Source organism: Charadrius vociferus, unplaced genomic scaffold, assembly GCF_000708025.1.
Source record: "Charadrius vociferus isolate BGI_N301 unplaced genomic scaffold, ASM70802v2 scaffold173, whole genome shotgun sequence".
In the NCBI taxonomy this organism is placed as follows: domain Eukaryota; kingdom Metazoa; phylum Chordata; class Aves; order Charadriiformes; family Charadriidae; genus Charadrius; species Charadrius vociferus.
In genome coordinates, this window is record NW_009648369.1 from 1,365,337 (window position 1) to 1,384,126 (window position 18,790).

Below are 18,790 nucleotides of genomic sequence, written 5' to 3' on the forward strand. Positions count from 1 at the left end.
TTTCCCTACCACCCCAATATAAACAGCAGAACGCCCTTCCTTTCAAGCTGTGCTTCTCTGCCTTCTTGACTTTTGATCCCTTCAGTACCTGAAAACAGTATTTTTTTTTTCTCCTCAGTCTCTTTAATTTCTCTCCTTCTAGGTTAAACAGCCTTATGAGGCTCATTTATTCACATTATAAAATCCTTACATCATGGTCAGTCGCTTACAGACATGCACTCTCCAGTTTCTTATACATTATTTAATTCTGTTTGCAGGAAAGCTGCTATTTAAAATAAAGCCATACAGTGTCATATTGATCTTCTCTTCAGATGATTCACATGTTGTTTAAAATCACATTAATGGATTACTATTTTTTGCCTTTTTTATTTTCTTCTGACTGTTTTGAGGGGCTTAAGAAACTATCCTTGGACAAGGCTATATATTTAATTTTCTTAAGACGTCAATAAAACAGTAGGTTCTGAAGCAGTTTCTAAAGCTTATAAAGCTTATACTTTACATTGAATTTTTTAAACTGTCTTCCAAGTACACACTGCTAGCCGAAGTAATCTCCCAATTTTAGACAACCCTATTGTAAAAGTGCTGTCAGGTCAAGGGGATTCATCTTCTTCTGTCCTTCAAACAGATAATAACCACAAAGCACCCACATTTCCACACTTTTAGTCACATACATTGTCTTGTCAGCATACGCAGTCTTCTCAGCTCTCAAATTGCATATATTACAGGTCCCATCCATTATCTAAAAACCTAGTTCGTGGATCCACTTCATTTCGCCGCCTCCCAACTCAACTCATATCTCAGAAGAAGACAGAAAGTGTAATACCCTCTCGCTTAACACCTAATGACTCACTCCCTGTCACACAGAAACTTGCCAGAGGGGCTTGATTGAGAACTGCAGTCGCACCGTTATTTCCCTAAACACTCATTCCAAAAACATAACTCTCCCTGAACATATACCCATGTACCGCCACATAAAATGGACTTATAACTCAGACCCTCTGGCACATGCATATTGTTTTAAGATGAGTAACGAATGGCTCCTACCCGTCTGTTTGTGATAGTCCTGTAATATTATCCATCGAGCCAGAATTTTTACTGCCTCTTTACAGACAAATGGCAGATAAAGGGTAAAAAATCTCAGCCCTATTGAAGTTGATGGGAAAACACCCACTGATTTAAGAGGCACCAGAATTTCTGATTGAGGCTGCGCCCTTCAGCATCAATGACACAACCACAAGCACGGAGAGAGGAGCACAGGAGATGATGCCATAAATCACTAGGAGTTCGGTGGTCCCTACTTGCTTTAATGCTTTCTAATGGTGCAGCAGATGAATTAGGTACAGTCAGGTGGTAACATGTATAGCTAAGATGGTCTGACATCTGGGTTCTTTTTTTTTTTTAAATGTAATAAAAACATCTTTGAAAGATTTTAACCATTTAGAATGAAATATTCCAAGAATTCCAGGAAATGTTATTTTCTCCATCTTCAAAGACACTTTGTGGTGACAGCCTGCAGTCTCCATGCTCTGGGGCTGCTAACTGGTAAGGTCAGGGGAGGTCACTTTGGACAGGAGATGTGCCCTCCACCACGCCAGTGAAATGCATCAAAATCTGGCCAAAGCCGGGCATGGTCACGCTTGAGCTACCTGAGCAAGCAGAAAGCAAAATATGGTTGGGAAAGATAAGCTGCATGTGCATGGGGAGAGGTGGTAGATGGCCCAGCGAGGGAGGGTCTCCAGTGCATTGTCCTTCACACTGGTGGCACAGCCCAGGACCGCATTGTGTGTCAGGCCTGGATGAGCCCCCGTACCTCCACCTGGGTGGGTAACAGGGCTACAATATCAGATGCCTCCTTTGGGGTGAAAAACTAACCAAAACCCAAAAGTGCATGACCCTGAAATACAACACCGAGGGGAACAATGTTAACCTCAGAGGTAAATGTAATTTTTGGCATCACCTGACTTGGAGCATATGATCATATCACCTTATTATTTTAATATAGTCCTTTTGTAAGACCTGCTGGAATGACAGTGAGGTTTCCACCCTCCCGAGAGATGGTATGTCAGTGTTGCGTCCAAAGCAACACAATATTTGAAGAGGAATGTGCAGCCCACACAGAAGTATGGTGGGAGAAGGACAGTCACTTGTAGCTCTTGGGGGGGCAGGAAAGAAAGAGAGGGCAAAGTCAAGAAGTGAGCATTAACTGCACTTACGACTGCAGACAACTGAGCAATTAAAGTGGCTTTACTTTGTATGCTAATGTGTTTTTTTTTTAAAGTTGCAACCCAAATTCAGAAAGCCTCACTGCTTGCAAAAATGAGTACAGCGTTTTAAATTCCTGAACACTTGCACAAACTAGCCGCCTGATCCAAATGGGAAATGCTTTTGCCTGAAAAGGCATGACTTTTTGCTCTGTACAGCTACCCGGGTCAGCTTTTTCTCACCTGCATTTCCAACAGCAGACCCCAGGAACATCCCTTCCAAAACACACAGCTTCAGCCATGCCATGCTTTGCTTCTGTCATCCCTGTCATTTTAATACAAAGGATAAAAAAGGAAACATCCCAAAACCTCTCTCGTTTCTTGGCACAACCCAAAAGAGACCATGTTGCACTTTTTCCATGGCTGCGTCTCACAAGTCACTTTATAGACAACAGCAGATTAATTATAACCACGGGTTTAGCAAATCCCCATGACAAGACATCCTTATTGTGGTTGAGACAGTGTGCACTGAAATGATAGGGAGGAAATCAGCTCTTTTCCCGCATAAAAGTCTCTTGGTGGGCTTGTTACAACTGAAAACGAGTGAGGCCGCTCTCACCGAGCCATGCAGGGTACGCCGGGGGCCTGAGCATGACTTTGCAGGCTGCAATGTCATTTGTGGCAAGGGCTTGGGCGACTGAAATAAGAAGGAAAAGAGGGGGAGACTTTGCTTGATTCAGGGTTCATTCAACTGACCAGTGTTTTGGATGCTTTGTTAAAGAGGGACCATGAGAATCAGAGCACAGAAATAAATGAGACTCCGGGATAAATAATAAGAGATCATTCAATCAATGACATCTATCCAGACACCTATCTGCGACAGCATTATTTCGATGTTCCTCTTTACTGAGACATGGAATGAAAGACTGCATCTCTTTCCCGGGCTCTCTCCTTCCCTTGTTCATAAAACCATTTCTGTTAGTTAAAAAGCTACTGACTTGAATTACAGGACAAATACCTTCAGAAATCAAAAATAAATCCGCATAAAATGGTGAGACTTTCTTCAAAGCAAGTCCCAAGGGCAGTGCCCACCTCAAGCTCAGGGTAAGGAGGGAAGCAACGCTCAGGTGTTGCATTCAGTGTTATGACTTATCAGTCATTCTTTGCTGCCTGCACTGCCCTGACTTGTTGAGAGCATCATCACCAGCGTCACTTCTTCAGCCCGTGCCTGGGCGAGAAGGAGAAGGCTACCTGCACACCTTGTCCCACAGCAAACGTCCTTTGCTTTTGTGACATCCTTGTCTCCTAGGCAAAACAGTGCCAAATTTGGGAACGTAGAGGAACATAGAACTCCACGTGAATGGTGATCCTCCAGCACCAGAGAGGACCTCCCTGGCCATGCATACATTCCCCAAGCTGCTCTGTCCCATGCACTGAACTAGGCAGACATCCTTTGGGATGTAAAAAGTCATTACACGATTAAAGATTGTAACAAAAAGTAGATCTGCAGAAGGAAACTTTATTTTTGGCATTTCCTAATTTCCTGAGTGTTTGACTTTGAAACGTCAGTAAACATTTAAAACAGGTTTTGGTATTTGGTACTTGTGGTATCTACTTAAATGAAGAAATAAACACTCCCTGCATAAATGAAACATAAATGTTGCAACACCAAAATCCAGAAATAATAGATTCAAAGCATCTTTAATCCTAACCTTTTGAACAATGTTCTCCGACCCCCCCAATCTCTCTTAATGACCTATCCCTTTTTGGCTTGCCTGTTAAGGCACCTTTTATTAGGAGCTGCTTGCTTCAAAACGTTGCTGAAGAAGTATTCGAATTCAGCACTTAAAACGGAAAAAAATAAAAAAAAACCCTCATATTTTTGCTTGCCAGATTCACTAAGGAAAAACATTTCACAAAAAATGTATCATTAATCTATTGTCACAATGCATTTTTGAGTGTTTGGGTAAGGCTAGAGCTCTATTCATCTTTTTGGAATGGCATATTCTTATACCGCTTTTCAAAGCGGTTTCTATTTTTTAATGAAAATGTTGATATGCATATAAAATGTATGGGTTTATTGAATGTTATGGTTGACATCAAATTAGTTAGTTTTAGAATTCTACTTTGTGAAATGTTTCTTTTGTGCTTTTTTTCCTTCCTTTTTTTTAAGTTCCATGTGAGAAAAGGAAAACTTTTATATCTGGAGTCTTCTTGAAAGAAGACTCCATCTCTATTCAGCCCCTCTAGTCCAGGAATTCAAAACTGTTTCCATTTATCGGTTGTTATACTTGGAGCTTGGCAGGTCCCAGCCCCAGGCCAAGAGCACAAAGGGAGGATCTTCCTTCCAGCCAGGTGAAGGCTGAGGTGCCTCACCAGGAGAGTGCATGTGAGAACCTTACTCTGCTGATGCTTTTTGGGGGTTTGAAAAAAACAAAAAGAAAAAGGATTATTGTGATCTGTAAAGCCTTCCATCAGCACTAAATTCAAAGGAAGTTTATTAGTTCATTGTATAATCTGTGTAAAGTGTCCAAAGAAGCTTAATTCCTCTCTTCCCTCCCCCGAGCAAACCGACAAACAAACTGGCAGCTTTCGTCTTTGGTTTTGAAACAATGCTTTCCACTGAAGCTTTTAAAATAAATCTAATCCTGGATAGTTTCCTCCTTTTTTTTTAATCTGTTATAAAAGCGTATTTTAACACATACAGCCCATTTGATGTGTCCTTTAAAAGGGAAATGGTCTCTGAGCATAGCATGAAGAAAAAGCTCCAGCAAACAGCATGGGTTTGGGTGGGTTTTTTTTTTTTTTACCTTTCCACATGGTCAACGTTGCCTGCCACACCGACCCCTCCAATGGTATAAATTTTCCCATCGTACACCAGACTGTTATGTCGACACCTTGGGACTGTCATGCGGGACACGAGGTTCCAGTTATCGAGCAAGGACATGTAACACCAGACATCAGCGAGCGTGACACCCGACTCCATGCCGCCTGGCACCGACGTGTGGGTGAGGGAAAGAAAAGGGGAGAATTACGTGAGATCCTGGAACGGCAGCAGTTTTGCACACAGCAATCAAAGCGACTTACAAAGTAAAAACTCTTCAAATGACATTTGACTAATTAAAATAAATCACCCTCAATACTGAGCATCTGTTCCGATGATGCATATCTGTGTCATTTATTCATGCGCCCCAAAGGCTGGAGTTTTTTTTAATAAGATGACACGAAGAAATCAAGATGTCAGACTATGAGGGACATGTACATAAGGGGATAGGCCCTTTTCAGTGTTCATAAATAACTTCCAGTCTATTAAATTACTGCAACACTTGCAAGAAGGTGTCAGGAGGCAGAGCCCATCTTGGCTTGTGAGACAGAGGCCAGTCTGAAATCTAAAATGCTTAATGCAGTGATGGATTGAAGCAACACACACACGGGCAGAATAAAGTCAGTGCTTGCACTGTAGGCTTAATGCCTAATTTTAAGGGACAAATTTCTTATTTATTTTCATTTGCTGATAAAGGAAAGAACCAGCTGTACCACTCCTGTAAACAGTTGAAGATGCTCCAGTGAAATATTTATATTGGTCATTTTTTAACTTCTGACTGAGGCTTCCAAGGTAGCCACTTAGTGGCTGTCTCACTATCCCCATTTTGAAGAACAAAGAGGTGAAATGATTTATTTGAGACCACACTAGGAGTCAGTGGTTGAGCCAGGAAAAGAAACTAGACTCATTTCTGTGGTTTAATGAGAACACCAGGCTTCCTTCTTGGCATTTTGCTTTCCAAACCTATGCTATGTAGTGTGGGGTCCAGTACTTGGAGCTTGCAGGAGTTCGTTCCCACTTCTGTTGGTTCCCCTTCCCTTTTTCCTGTGTCTTCTAAGTTTGAGCAAAGCAAAATATCAACTGACATTCAGCTAGGTTTCCAGCCATGCGGGATTTTCAGCTCTCCTATTGTAACCACCAAAAATCATCAGGTCGCTCGAAAAAGGGAAAGAGCTGAAATAAGCTTTGAATTTAGGATTCAGCAGCTTTTGTTAGCAGGTATGGCACAGCCTAAAATAGCTCTACATATTGGAAAGTACCCCAGCTAAGAATAACTAAAAGTCAGCGTCTCTCAAAAGCCTCCATAGACGGCTTTTGCTCCAGCGGCAAAACGAGCATGGGCAAAAACCCACCAAGAAATAATTTCCAATCAATCCTTAGGGCCTCTCTGCAGTATTAATGGAATTTAACACCACAGGCAGTAATTTACTGTGGAAAATGCAGTGAGGGAACTCGGCAAGGGAAAGGCAACAGCTGTAACCCCTTACTCGTACTGCCTGGTGCATCCGCGCTCCCAACTACACCCTTGGATCGCATACATCCGCACCTCCCTGCCCAGGCTCATCAAACCTCCACTCAGCTGCCATCAGAGCATCCTTGCATCGCCTGGTGGGAATTGCTTTTCCCCCTCCAGCCAAGCAGAGGTACCACCAGACTGCAAAAAACCAGACACTGTGATGCTACGGGAGCAGTGTAGACAGCTACTTTGGGAGTTAAAGCCTTTTAAGGAGCGTGGTCTCAGTTTCATCGAAACTAAGAAGATTATAGGGCTAGTGACTACTGTCAAAAGAGAGGGCTCAACAACAAGTACAAAACGTGAATGCTCCTGTAAGCAAATACTGTAAGTGTAGGTCACATATTCAGCAGTTCGGCCTGTCTGTCTGAAATTCCATAACCCACCATTTAGACTAAACTACAGCCAGTATTTTAAATTGTGTTTCTATGGCAGTGAAACCTCTTTGCATGCTTGATGGTTGTCAGACCTATTTTCTCCACGTTGCCACTGCAGAATATTGCTGTTGACTGCTTTGAGTGAACGTTAACGCCGCAGAGAAATGGAGAATGATAAAAGCAGGGAAATCCCTCTCTCCCAACCTCCCTCCCACTCATATTTTTTTTTTTCTTTCCCCAGGAGCAGCTGGGTAAAACTCCTGCATGTCCTACATTGTAAGGAGGAAACTCTTCTCCCAGCCCAGTTAATCTCGGGTATGAATGGATTGAGATTAGCCCTGTAGAGAAGGACTGGGGGATAAAGGCGGACGAAAAAATGGATGTGACCTGGCAATGTGAGCTTGCAGCCCAGAAAGCCAACTGTATCCTGGGCTGCATCAAAAACAGCAGGTCGAGGGAGGGATTCTGCCCCTCTGCTCCACTCTGGTGAGACCCCACCTGGAATCCTGCATCCAGCTCTGGGGGGCCCAACATAAGGACATGGACCTGTTGGAGCGGGAGCGCCATAAAAATGATCAGAGGGCTGGAGCACCTCTCCTATGAGGACAGGCTGAAAGAGTTGGGGTTGCTCAGCTTGGAGAAGAGAAGGCTCTGGGGAGACCTTATTGCAGCCTTTCAATATAAAAAAGGGGTCTTGTAAGAAAGACGGAGAGAGACTTTTTACCAGGGCCTGTAGTGACAGGACAAGGGGCAACAGTTTTAAACTGAAAGAGCGAAGATTTAGATTGGATGTAATTTTTTCACTATGAGGGTGGTGAGACACTGGAACGGGTTGCCCAGAGAAGTTGTGGATGCCTCATCCCTGGAAGCGTTTAAGGTCAGGTTGGACAGGCCCTTGAGCAACCTGTTCTAATGGAAGGTGTCCATGTCCACAGCGGGGGGGGGGTTGGAACTAGGTGATCTTTAAAGGTCCCTTCTAACCCAAACCATTCTGTGATTCGCGGTTTCTATGAAATTTGGTGCTTACCTGAGAGATAGATGTTGTCCCCAGCACTGACCACGCTGAAAAACTCTCGATCGTAGAAGGGCAGGCTGGCCAAGGGGTACCACTTGTTGTTTTGAGGATTTAAGCAAGTGACCGCTGTTAAAGCACGTTGATTCATGCCAATCATCTGACGCCCCCCAACTAAGACTATTACCTCAGCTACACCTAGGATTCAAGTGAGAAAAATAATATTATAAAAAAGTTACATCTCTCAACCAGGCAGGTGCCTATCAAAAAATACTCAGCAGTCAGGGTAATTTTAATGTATCATATATAAATCTGTTTTAGATTGTGCAATCAAAACAGGAAGGGTGAGAAAAAAGGGAGCATGTGTAGCGGGGAGAGCAGTGGGTGAGGAATGACACTATGAACGTGCTTGGGAGAACTTGGGAGGGAGCATGCCATCTGGGCAAAACTTGAAGGGAAAAGAAATAAAAAGGCCTTTCCACGTAAAGACGTCTGTTGACTTCAACAGTCTTTGAGTGAAACCTGCATGTTGCCAATTCCCGTTCCACTAAGAAAATAGGAATTTTGTCAAGGATTGTGACAGCTTTCGAGCTTGACCATTTTCCAGGGAAAGCATGTTTGGATTTTAACCTGAAGAAGGTGTTCTCACACTAAAGGCTAATGTCTGGAAGAGACGTAGGCTATGGTAATGGTTCTTCATCCTGACTTTCTCTCTCCATATACTCTACGAACAAATCATTTTCTGATTATTTTTTTGTGTGTGCTTTTCCCAGAGAATGAAGGTTTTCCAGGTGTAGATAACCCATACTCAAGCCATGGATCGGGATCTTAGCATGCTAGGAAATATGATGGAGATAGCCTCTGCCCTAACATAGTTATTAACTGAGATTTATCTGTGCTTGAACAGCTCCTCCAAGCCCGTAACACGCGGGGTGCACAGCAAACCAAATTCTCTGTTCGTGCAAATGCACAAAACTTTTGCAATCCGCTTTTCCAATTTATTCCCACTTTACAGCCAGAGCTGAGTCAAATCTGATCCGAGTGTTACTCCAGACTCATCTCTACAGTGACAGGTTGCAGTTTAACTCTGGGACATTTTCTGGCTCCAACCCCAAGAGTCAAGTGCTGGGGATAGACTTAGCATTTAGCAGAAGCGTTAAAAAATCTTTCTGCAGCAATTGTAAGCCCCCACTGCAACCTGTTGCCAGGAGAGGTAGGCTCAGAAGTAGGACCACAAGGCCACGAGCTGGAAGGAATCACCATTTTGGCAGCTGTGCTCACGGCCAGACCTGTTGCTGTGATGTGTTACGGTGCCCAGACTAGAGACAAGTGTGCACAGGCAGCAGGGTCAGAAGCGCAGAAGCGAGATTGCCGGCAAGAGAGATTAGGAGCCACAGTGGAGAGAAATGCGTCTTCAGAGTAATGGATTGTCGCCATTCTCCATTAGCTTTTTCAAAAAATATACTTGTGTCATTCAAGCAAGGTTACTCTCTAAAAAGTTATTAAGTTAAAGTGCTGTACAGTTTTAAATAAATATTGCTCAGTAACAAGAGATCATTATTTTTGTGCCATACCAGGAAATCTAATCACCTGTGCAAGACATAACTTGATTATAATCAATGACCTCGAGAGGGCATGTGACATGCTGCAGCGAGTCCACAAAGGGTGTTTAGAGATCCTTTGTGCCTACGTGAATGCCGTTGATATGCAAAATAACATGATTCTATATAATTAGACTCTGACCTAAAAAACTATAATCACCCTCTCTTACCCCGAGAGAATCACTTTTCCCTCATCAACAAGCTTCTGGAAATGGTTCATATTACACCTACAATTTTATATACATAAAATAAGCACTTTTCAAAAATCCCTTCAAACATCACACCATTAGTCGTCTTCAATGAAAGACTTTTTAGGGTAGATTGTTACTGAACGTCCTCTACACTCCATCCTTCTGAAAGGTGCCTTGATGAGGCAGTCTCCAGAAGCTGCAAATGCCGTGGTTTGATATGCCATCTCCGTGCCACATTAGCATTAGTGGCAGCACCAGAAAGTTTTGCCTGGCTTTGTGATTGTACTTATGGGAGGCAGAAGTACAGGCAGCATGTTAAAACAATTCACCTGTTTCATCTGACTCCTTTTTGGATGCAGTTTTCCTACATGACATTTGCACCACTCTCTGTTTGACAAATATTTAGGATATTTTTCACACTACCATGATACAGGCTCTGCTGGCGAGTTGGGTGCTTGGGTTTTTTTCATGTATTTTTCCAAAAAGGAAAATGCATGCATTCCTCAGGTGAGAAACTTCTTGAAGCGGCACGGTTCTCGATAGCTGCTGGGTTTTTAAAAGGGAATATATTATGTATGATCCATTTGTTTTGGAGGCAGCAAACAGCCTGGACGGGTTCTGTAAGACTCACTGTATGAAAATAATGTGTTTACATAGGGCTGTGAAAGTGAAGCTGTTTTATGAATATTAATCAGCTGTTCCCTGCAAAAGGCTGAATAGCAAAGCAGCAAATTATTCAGCTATTTTTGCAGTTAAAGAGAAACTGAGGCATGGAGGGCAAGGGGTTCACTTTCAGGACAATGGGGGCATGTCCCGGTTTCTGCCAAAGTTAATAATTCCTAAAAATTAGGCTCCATTTAAAACTCATTTCAGAAACGTGCACCTAAAACCCCAGGTGTGACCATTGGGAGAGGCGCCTAAACACTCAGGCAAAACAGAAATGAAAAATGGAGCTTGAAATATCATCAGGCTCCAAGGAGGAGCCAGGTGAAGGAGCCGTGGTGCATGTCCCATCCCTGGGCATGTCCTGGCCATGCCTGGGAACTGCCAGACCAGAGAGCTGCTATCGCTGAAGGAAGTTTTGCTTTACCTGCAGAGAGCCTGGGCCGGGTCCTCGGCGTCTGCATCTCTTGTCGGGCATGTGGCAGCATGTGATAACGTTTGGCTTCGTTCACTAGATCCCGGCAAGCCTCCGAAGACTTTATCAACTCCTCGTTGTCAACAACGTTTAGCAGATAACTGGGATGGATGAAGGGGAGGCGCACCACTGCCAGCAACTCCGCAGCATACTGCGGGGGGGAAAGAAAATAATAACATACTGCAGCCTCTGTGCCGCTCGGCATCTCTACCTCCTTCCTGGCAAACTGTCCCGTCACCCAACCTGGAAAGATACTTGTCATGGATGCTGCATACAAGCCCTGCCTAGCGATCGGGTGGGACAGAAACAACGCTGCCCTCGGTACTCCCTGGCTCAGACTGATTTTGGTCCCAGAGGGATTGAAAATAATCTTCAAAAGCTGGCAACTTTTATTATATAGCACTGTACGGACGGATTTTTGAAATAAAAAATCATTCTGAACTCCGGCTAAATAAAACACCTAGTGCACTGGAGACATAGTGTAAGCTTTTGAGTTTTCTGAATTAACCTTGAAATGTGAGTGTGGTTATTGTGCTGTAAAAAAAACCCAACCCAAACAAGTTTTTTTCTGGCACTCTAAATGTGAAACAAAAGCTGGTAAATAGGATGGATTTCATAACTGCTATGGCAGAGACTGAGCGATGCAAGACAATTTGCTAGAAATCTTTTAAAAAATAGGATTTATTTGTTGGCGAAACAAATCATGTAGTTCTAGATTTTGGGGAAGTCAGACTCCAGAGGGTGCTATACAAATACTGACAGTAAGTTTCATCTTCTAAATAAATACATTAAACCTCAGGGGCCAAAGGACACCCGAGCAAATGAAGCTGTCTGTCACTGAACACAGCTTAAAGGAGAACAAAACCCCAAGAGAGAAAACTGCAATCAAAAAACCAAGAGTCCATCCCCAGATTATTCTTTTTATATATAATTGCTTATATCACAACACAGCACAAGAGTAAAGTGAAATGCAGAACAATAGGAGACTGTGGTTCTTGAGAAGCAATGCACAGAAACAGGATGCAAACTAAGGGTGCGCAGTGAGAAAAGATAATCAGCTGTTGTAATAAATATTCATATAGCGGCAGCATCCAAGGATCCCAACTGGGATTGAGGCCAGGATGCAAATAAATATTCCTGAGGTCCATGCGGCTGGTCCTGAGAAACTCTGAGCGCCAGCAGCATCTGCTGGCCTGCAGATGCCTCCGGTCTTCCAGAAGCTACTTGGCTCTCGCTTTCTTTGTCAGCAGCATGCCTGTCCCTGCACCGCGCAAGAGCCAAGTCACAGCAGGAGCAGGGACAGGAACAGGGCAGAGGCATGGTGAGATGGGAGGGCTGGGATGTGGCCTGAGCCAGCTAACGGGCTGGCCAGGCAGGTGAGGGTGAAGTGACACCCAGGGCCACTTCCAGGGCTTCCCCTTTCCCCACCCATATTCAAGAAGCAGGCTTAATTTGGGAGGAAAACACAGGACTACGTCACAGCGTGTCCCTGGCTGAGAGCCATGTCAGCCTGGTGGAAGCTCAGTGAAAGCGAGAATGTGACTATCTGTGGGGAGCTGAAGCCCACAGGTGCCTGCGGGGCCACGGCAGCAGGGAGATGGCCAGGGTCTCAGGCTGACTCCCAGCCCCCTGCTCACCAGCCCCCCGTGACACTGGGGCCGGCAATTTTAGGTACGACTTGAAGAGTTAAGGCCTGGCCACCCTGCAGTTGTTTGGGGATAAAAAAGTTATCTGGGTGATGCAAAAGGGATGGAAAAACGACAGTGCTCCTCTTCTGAAAAAAAAACAAACCAACAACCAAAAAACCACCCATGTGAGCAGCGAGTCCTTGGCTCCTCGCTATTACCTCTGGTATGGCATGGGGCCAAGTAGGGCTTGAGATCACTTCATCAGCCTCCAAACCAGAAAAGAAGACACTCCTCTCTTTCCCCTTGCTGACATCCATTTCCAAACTGCTTTCTAGGAGGTAAAACGGCTGCTCCCCCTCCCCGGAGTCACAAATGTCAGGCACTTGGCTGCAGACACCTTAATGTCATTAAACGGTACCTTGTAGGAGAGGGAGCAGTGGACATATGGCAGTGGGTGGCAAAGCTCTGATTTCAGGAAGTGCTTTTTTTAAGAAGGTTGGAGGCGTTTAACCTTACATAGGAGCCAAGATGAAACGTGGCATCGGGACATGGGAATAAGGCGGATAGTGGGTATACCGGGGATGAGCCAGGCAACCCCTGGTGGGGAGGTTAATCCCCACTACAGGCCGCTCGGGAAGCAGAACGAGTCGCTTAAATAAAGTTGTAAAATATACGGAGCCTATAGTGGAGCCAGCACCTTCCCTCGGTGCCGTGGGACATGCCAGCTCCTGAGACAGGTCAGCGCTGGGAACATTCGTACCATGAACCAAGTCAAAACACAGGCGCAAACAGTTGTGCCACTCAATTAGGACACAGGGTTTGTCAGGCACCAGGATGTCCCAAAATTGAGTGTGAATTCGCATTGGGAAGAGAGCTCCCCTCTGGCAGGGATGGACAATTCTCATGGCCCCAGTGGAGCAACTGCCTCCATCTCCCACCTTTCCCAGAATAAACGAGGCAGCACCGCTGCCTGAGCACGCTGAGCTCTCCCTCTCGCTCGCCCACCTTGCTTTAATTAGATAAGTGAGAAAATGTGATTCTGTTTCTCTCCTGGATTCCCCCCCCCCCCTTTCTCTCCTCTTTTGTCTGAGCTCATGGCTTATTTTGAAGGGGAATAATAATTAGAACATGTTGCTCCCTTTCATCAGCTTGAAAGTTAATGTCACATATCAAAACCGATGTCACTTTTCACTCTGATTCTTCATTTTGCTCAAAGAGCAGGAAAAAGCCAGCTCTGTGTGTGTGTGCACGCACAACCACGCGCAGTCGCGACTGGGGCTCATCGCTGATGGCATTAAGGGTACGTATAATCGCAGTGTTTTTCACCAAGGGATTTGAAGAGTATGTACCATCGGTGTCTCTAGAAGACAGGAGAGGCTTTTATAAACCAACGGCTTTTTGCACCAGCTCTTTTAAGCACTATAGTCAAGGGTGAATTTCATTTAGCCTCACTGATTTAAGAATATTCAAGTGATTTAGGCAATCAGCAGCCTTTTTCTTTTGGATTCTCCCTTATGAAGGCTTCCTAGCTCCGTTAGCTATGATTGTACTAAATATCCCGTTACTATTATCCTTTTCATTTAAGACTGGAATAAGCACCATAAAGCATTTCAACCTCCTTACCATCTGTTATTTGCTCTCCATTCTCTCTTGCTTTTCCGTTGTTCCTTATACAGCTACGAAATATCTACTGCACCTACTGATGTTACTGGTTTTTATTAAAACAGCAGAATACCTGCACAGGGCATGTTGCCAAATTCATCAGACAGCAACCTTTGGTCCCTGGAGCAGCGGTTTACGCCTGTAACTCCGAGGGCGTTTTCTTCTTGCTACTCGGCTGCAGGCACTGGCTGGACAAGTAGAAATATTTCTTGGGTCTTTGCTGGGAATCACTACTCTACAACCTGCATCACGCACCAGGGTGAAGCAGAGAATATTAATGCCCCTTCTGGCCTAAATAGACATGGGAGACCATGCATCAGCTGCTTGAAAATGGACATCATTATGCAAAAATCTGACGAATTTATTGCTTAAAATGCTAGGGAAGTTTTTGAACACTGTCAAGACTGTTTTTTCAGGTGACGTGAACCTCAGCATAGCTCCCGTTGGATGAAGGGAGCTGCTCGGGTTTTGCACCAGCAGAGGATCTAGTCCATAAAGCCCTTGTGGAGCAGTGATGCTGCTGGATACCACTGCGGTGCCGTGAATGGCCGGGGTGATTCTGCACGAGCCAAGGCACCACTGCCACCTGAGCAAAGGCTTTTTGGACAGTCTCTGGGAACACAGCCGAGCAGCAACTTTTTGAGAGATGCTATCTGGCCTTCTTCAAGGCACCTTCACTGATAATGATTTCAGTGGCTGAACTGAAGGCAGGGTCTTCAACCAGACTGAAATCACCAGTGTGTTTCATAAAAACAGTGAAAGAAAAATCTTAGGAGATCTTATCTTTCCTTAATTACCTAAACATTTTTGGGGAGACATTCAGCTCTAGATTCAAACACCTAAATAGGTACATACAAGCACGTATTTACTTGTCAGCTAGACATGTGTAAACTCATGTTATAATTAATAGAGGTTTAGTCAACCCACTTAACACAGTCCCCAGAACAATCTGAGCTGAGAGGATATTTCACAGACCAGGGGAAGCAGAGAATATCAGTGTCCCCTTCTGTCCTAAAACTGTGAAGCATCAGCTCCTGGGAAAGGGAGTGCATTCCTCAGACCATGCCACATTGAGATGTCTACAACCAGACGTCAACCCAAACTGGATGATGATTAATTCTCCCCTCTGGTGGGAATTTTCATGTCCATTTGCCCTGAGCACTTTGTTTGGAAGGTCATGATCACACTACAAGGAAGCCTAAATGTTATCATTGAGTCAGCGCTGCCTCAGAGGAATATATGATCAACACGATATGCTACACCTTGAAGGTGACCCTTTCAAGACTTTCCCTAATAATCAGTTCATGCATAAGTTACTCTCATCTCTGTAGGCAGGCCAGAGCTTGAGCAAACTAGATTACAAAACAGTTGAATGCGTTTTTGGGGGATTTTTTTTTGTTCCTGCCTGGTAATTTGAGTGAGGATATTTACTTTGCTAAACTTTTTGTGACATTTCTTCTCCTACTAATTATATCGGTATTATGAATGCTTGCTTGCAAGTGGGCTTTGTTCTGGTACCTTCTAAGTCTCAGTTACAAAAACCTCTTCAGTATCACATTAAAAATAATCTTTTTATTCTCAAATCTCTAATCCAGTAAAATCCTCACAGGTATTCTCCAAAAGGACTCTCAATGTGCTCCTGCGTAGACTTGGGCTACAACAGTACCCAGTTAGTTTTAAAAGGAAATATGTTTACTGCTACAGAGTCAAATTTCCTGCTCCTTAAATGCTACACTGGAAAGCTCTCAAGATTTTTACCATTTTTGAAGTAATGCCCAGAGAGGTTAAAATAATGTTTCCCTTATGCCTTATAACTCATGTGTCTCTCTAGTTTGCTGTTCTTCCTACAAAGGACCCTTTGTGCTATCTGCCTAAAGAAACAGGCTTCAGCTAGAAATACAAACACAGAAGTTAGATTACCCACATTACAATAGGGTTTTGCTCCAACAAACTGCTGTTTCAGCTCTTTATGCATAATTACAAAGGAATTTTTAAAAACTTTATGAAGTACGAATATATTTGATTCGTCTGAGAGCGACAAAGGAGGTTTGTCATCTCACATAAACCCTGGGTTCAGACTGGCCCCATGTCTTGCACGAGCCTGATCTAAGAGCTGCAGCAAGGACCTCCTCAGACGGAGGAAGCCATCGGGGACAGATCTGAAGCAGAATCAGTTCCCCACTGCACAAAACGAGAACAGGGCACTCTAATTAAAAACACCACCCCAACCTCCCAAACCAGCAGATGCTAGCCATTGATGCCTACTCCGTGGCCGATAATGAACTGCCCAGCAGGCTGTGCTGATGGTGACAGCTGGGGATGCGACGTGGTGGCCAAGCAAGAAGGTGCCCTGGAGTGGTGAGGTGAATGGTCCCTCCCTGCAACCATCTCCCGCCCAGCCTAGGCTTCCCTAACAGGGTACCCAACCTGTTATTCAAAATATTGCCACCTCCAAGTTTCCAAGTGCAAGCCCAGCAGGGGACTGGCTGGTCTGGCAAAGCCAAAGCTGTTGGTGTACTGCTGTGCCATTCTCAGAAATATGCCTTTTTGGCTAGATTTTCACGGTGCGGCCCTTCTATTTGGTAATGAGGGCATTTACTTTGATACATCTAACTCCCGGTTATTACAAAGACATGCTGTATTTCCAATAACCTCCTGCACATTCCTACACCTAAGGTCACATCCAAGCCCAGTCTAAGCTCTTGGTATTTATTAATTACTGCTATTGACTTCTTGGAATTGCAATGGTGCCTTCAGATTAAACCAGAAGGCTTGGTAGCACGTCAGCCGACAGCCTCATAATATCATGAGATAAACACGTGGCAGAAAATCTGGTTGACAGGCGCAGGGTTCAGCCCGTGGCTTGGTGGCGGGATGCCACGTGCATAAATCTCATGCCTAGCAAGACGGAAAGAGCAGCCCCTCTGTCTTCCTGAAATAAGGTTTGAACGTGACATCTTTATGGCAGCACAGCTGACTAAACACCATAATGTCATCAGCGCCGCATAAAGCGAACTGCTGTCCTCTTCTCCGAACTGTTTGCAAAGCAGCACACGGGTAGGTATTTCTAGCAGTAATATGATGAGAGAGTTTTTTAAATGCGCAGGAAGATAAATCATTGATCCATCCTACTTGGAATGTACGTGATACTGAGGCTTAACAAAACTCCATTCTTACCATGCAATTGCTATCTTGCTGACTAAACTCCATCAAATAAACCACCTGAATTCCCCCAAAGGTTGCTACAGAGGTGAGTTGCATTTCTTTTGTTTATGGGCAGTCACCTGTTCAAACACCGGTATGCACACAGATGCACCACAAAAACACGTTGCCAACAACAAAACAGATGAAAATTTTAAGATGCTTCACAAACCCAAGTAAATTCCTGATACATCCATCCCTACGACACACTGAGGCATGAATCAATAATTCATGCGCAATAATTCTCCAAAATGCTTCTTGCCTACAGTGTAAGATGACTTTTTTGCTGGAGGTCCATCCTGAGTGCCAGGGCCACGTGCAGCCAAAGGCAATGCAAGTCAGCATGTGTGAGGAGCTTCTTGCATACCTGTGTCATTGCAAGGCCATTGCTTAAGCAACAGCAGAGAAATACTTTGCAAAAAAATAGGAAATATACTGGAAAAGTCACAGATTAAGAGACTGAGAGGACAGGGAGACAAGGGAGCTCCTCAAACCAGTTTAAACTTCTGAGAAATAATTCAGCAGATTTTCAGTCGAGGGTAACCCTTTAAAAAAACTTCAAAGTTTAGTACAGGGGGAATTTAAGGAACTGCTAATGTCACCTGCATCCTCTTTTTTTTTTATTTAATGCAGTTTCTTCCTCCGATATATGGCTAAGGGCATGTTCCTGCACTGATTCTGTTCCTACTGCTGCCTTTTCTTCTCCCTTTTTAAGCCTGTACAGGTTCTGCGTGTGTCTGCAAAAGCTTCATTTAAATCTGGGCTCTCTGAGCAGCCCTTCCCTGGGAAATCACAGGGGTTACCGCTCATCCCTTGTGTTTTTCACTTTCAGAGAAATTGGAGCTTCTTCCACTTTCATTATGGCCTCTTTTTGAATTTGTCTGCTCTTCCCACAAATGGTTTTCAAAGCATCAGGGTAGTCTGGGCTTTTCAAAGAAGCCTAATTGAACCATAATAGAGTGTTAGTGCCTAATTCACTTTGGCTCCCTTGGAAGCTTCATCCCAACACTCCTTTCCTGAAGCTTTATGCCCTAAAGTACATTGATTGATCAATTAATTTCCTATTACGATGAACTCCAGTCTTTTGTACATGCTGGTATTGAGTAACAGCTTCTGAATATATCATTACCTCCTTGTCACCACAGAGCAGAGTTGGAACTGTGCTTGTTCCTTGTCATATTCTCTGTTTCCCTGGAGCAAGCTGTTCTTCTGCATAACTTTGGAGACTCTTTACAATGTGCCTGAGAAATTACGCTACCACCTTTATGGCCTAGCTCTAGACCACGGATCTTCCATCTGCTCTCTTATGGTTACCAACCCCTTCTCCTCTGTGGGATCTTGCCTCCAAACTGCCATTCTCTGTCACTGCCAAAATATAGCTCATGGGCATTTGTAGCATTTTGGACATAAATCTTCTTCTCCTTCTCTCCATCACCTTTCCC

At 44.2% G+C, this 18,790-nt stretch overlaps 1 protein-coding gene across 1 annotated transcript in view; it reads right to left on the reverse strand.

Annotated features, from left to right (window-relative positions):
- KLHL29 (kelch-like family member 29) overlaps nt 1–18,790 on the reverse strand; it is a 71,972-nt gene that overhangs the window by 25,557 nt on the left and 27,625 nt on the right. The window contains exons 4-6 of the mRNA XM_009885309.1: nt 10,810–11,008; nt 7,943–8,125; nt 5,012–5,192 (exon numbers count right to left, since the gene is read on the reverse strand). Coding sequence (XP_009883611.1) covers nt 5,012–5,192; nt 7,943–8,125; nt 10,810–11,008 — 563 coding nt within the window. The remainder of the gene's footprint in view (nt 1–5,011; nt 5,193–7,942; nt 8,126–10,809; nt 11,009–18,790) is intronic.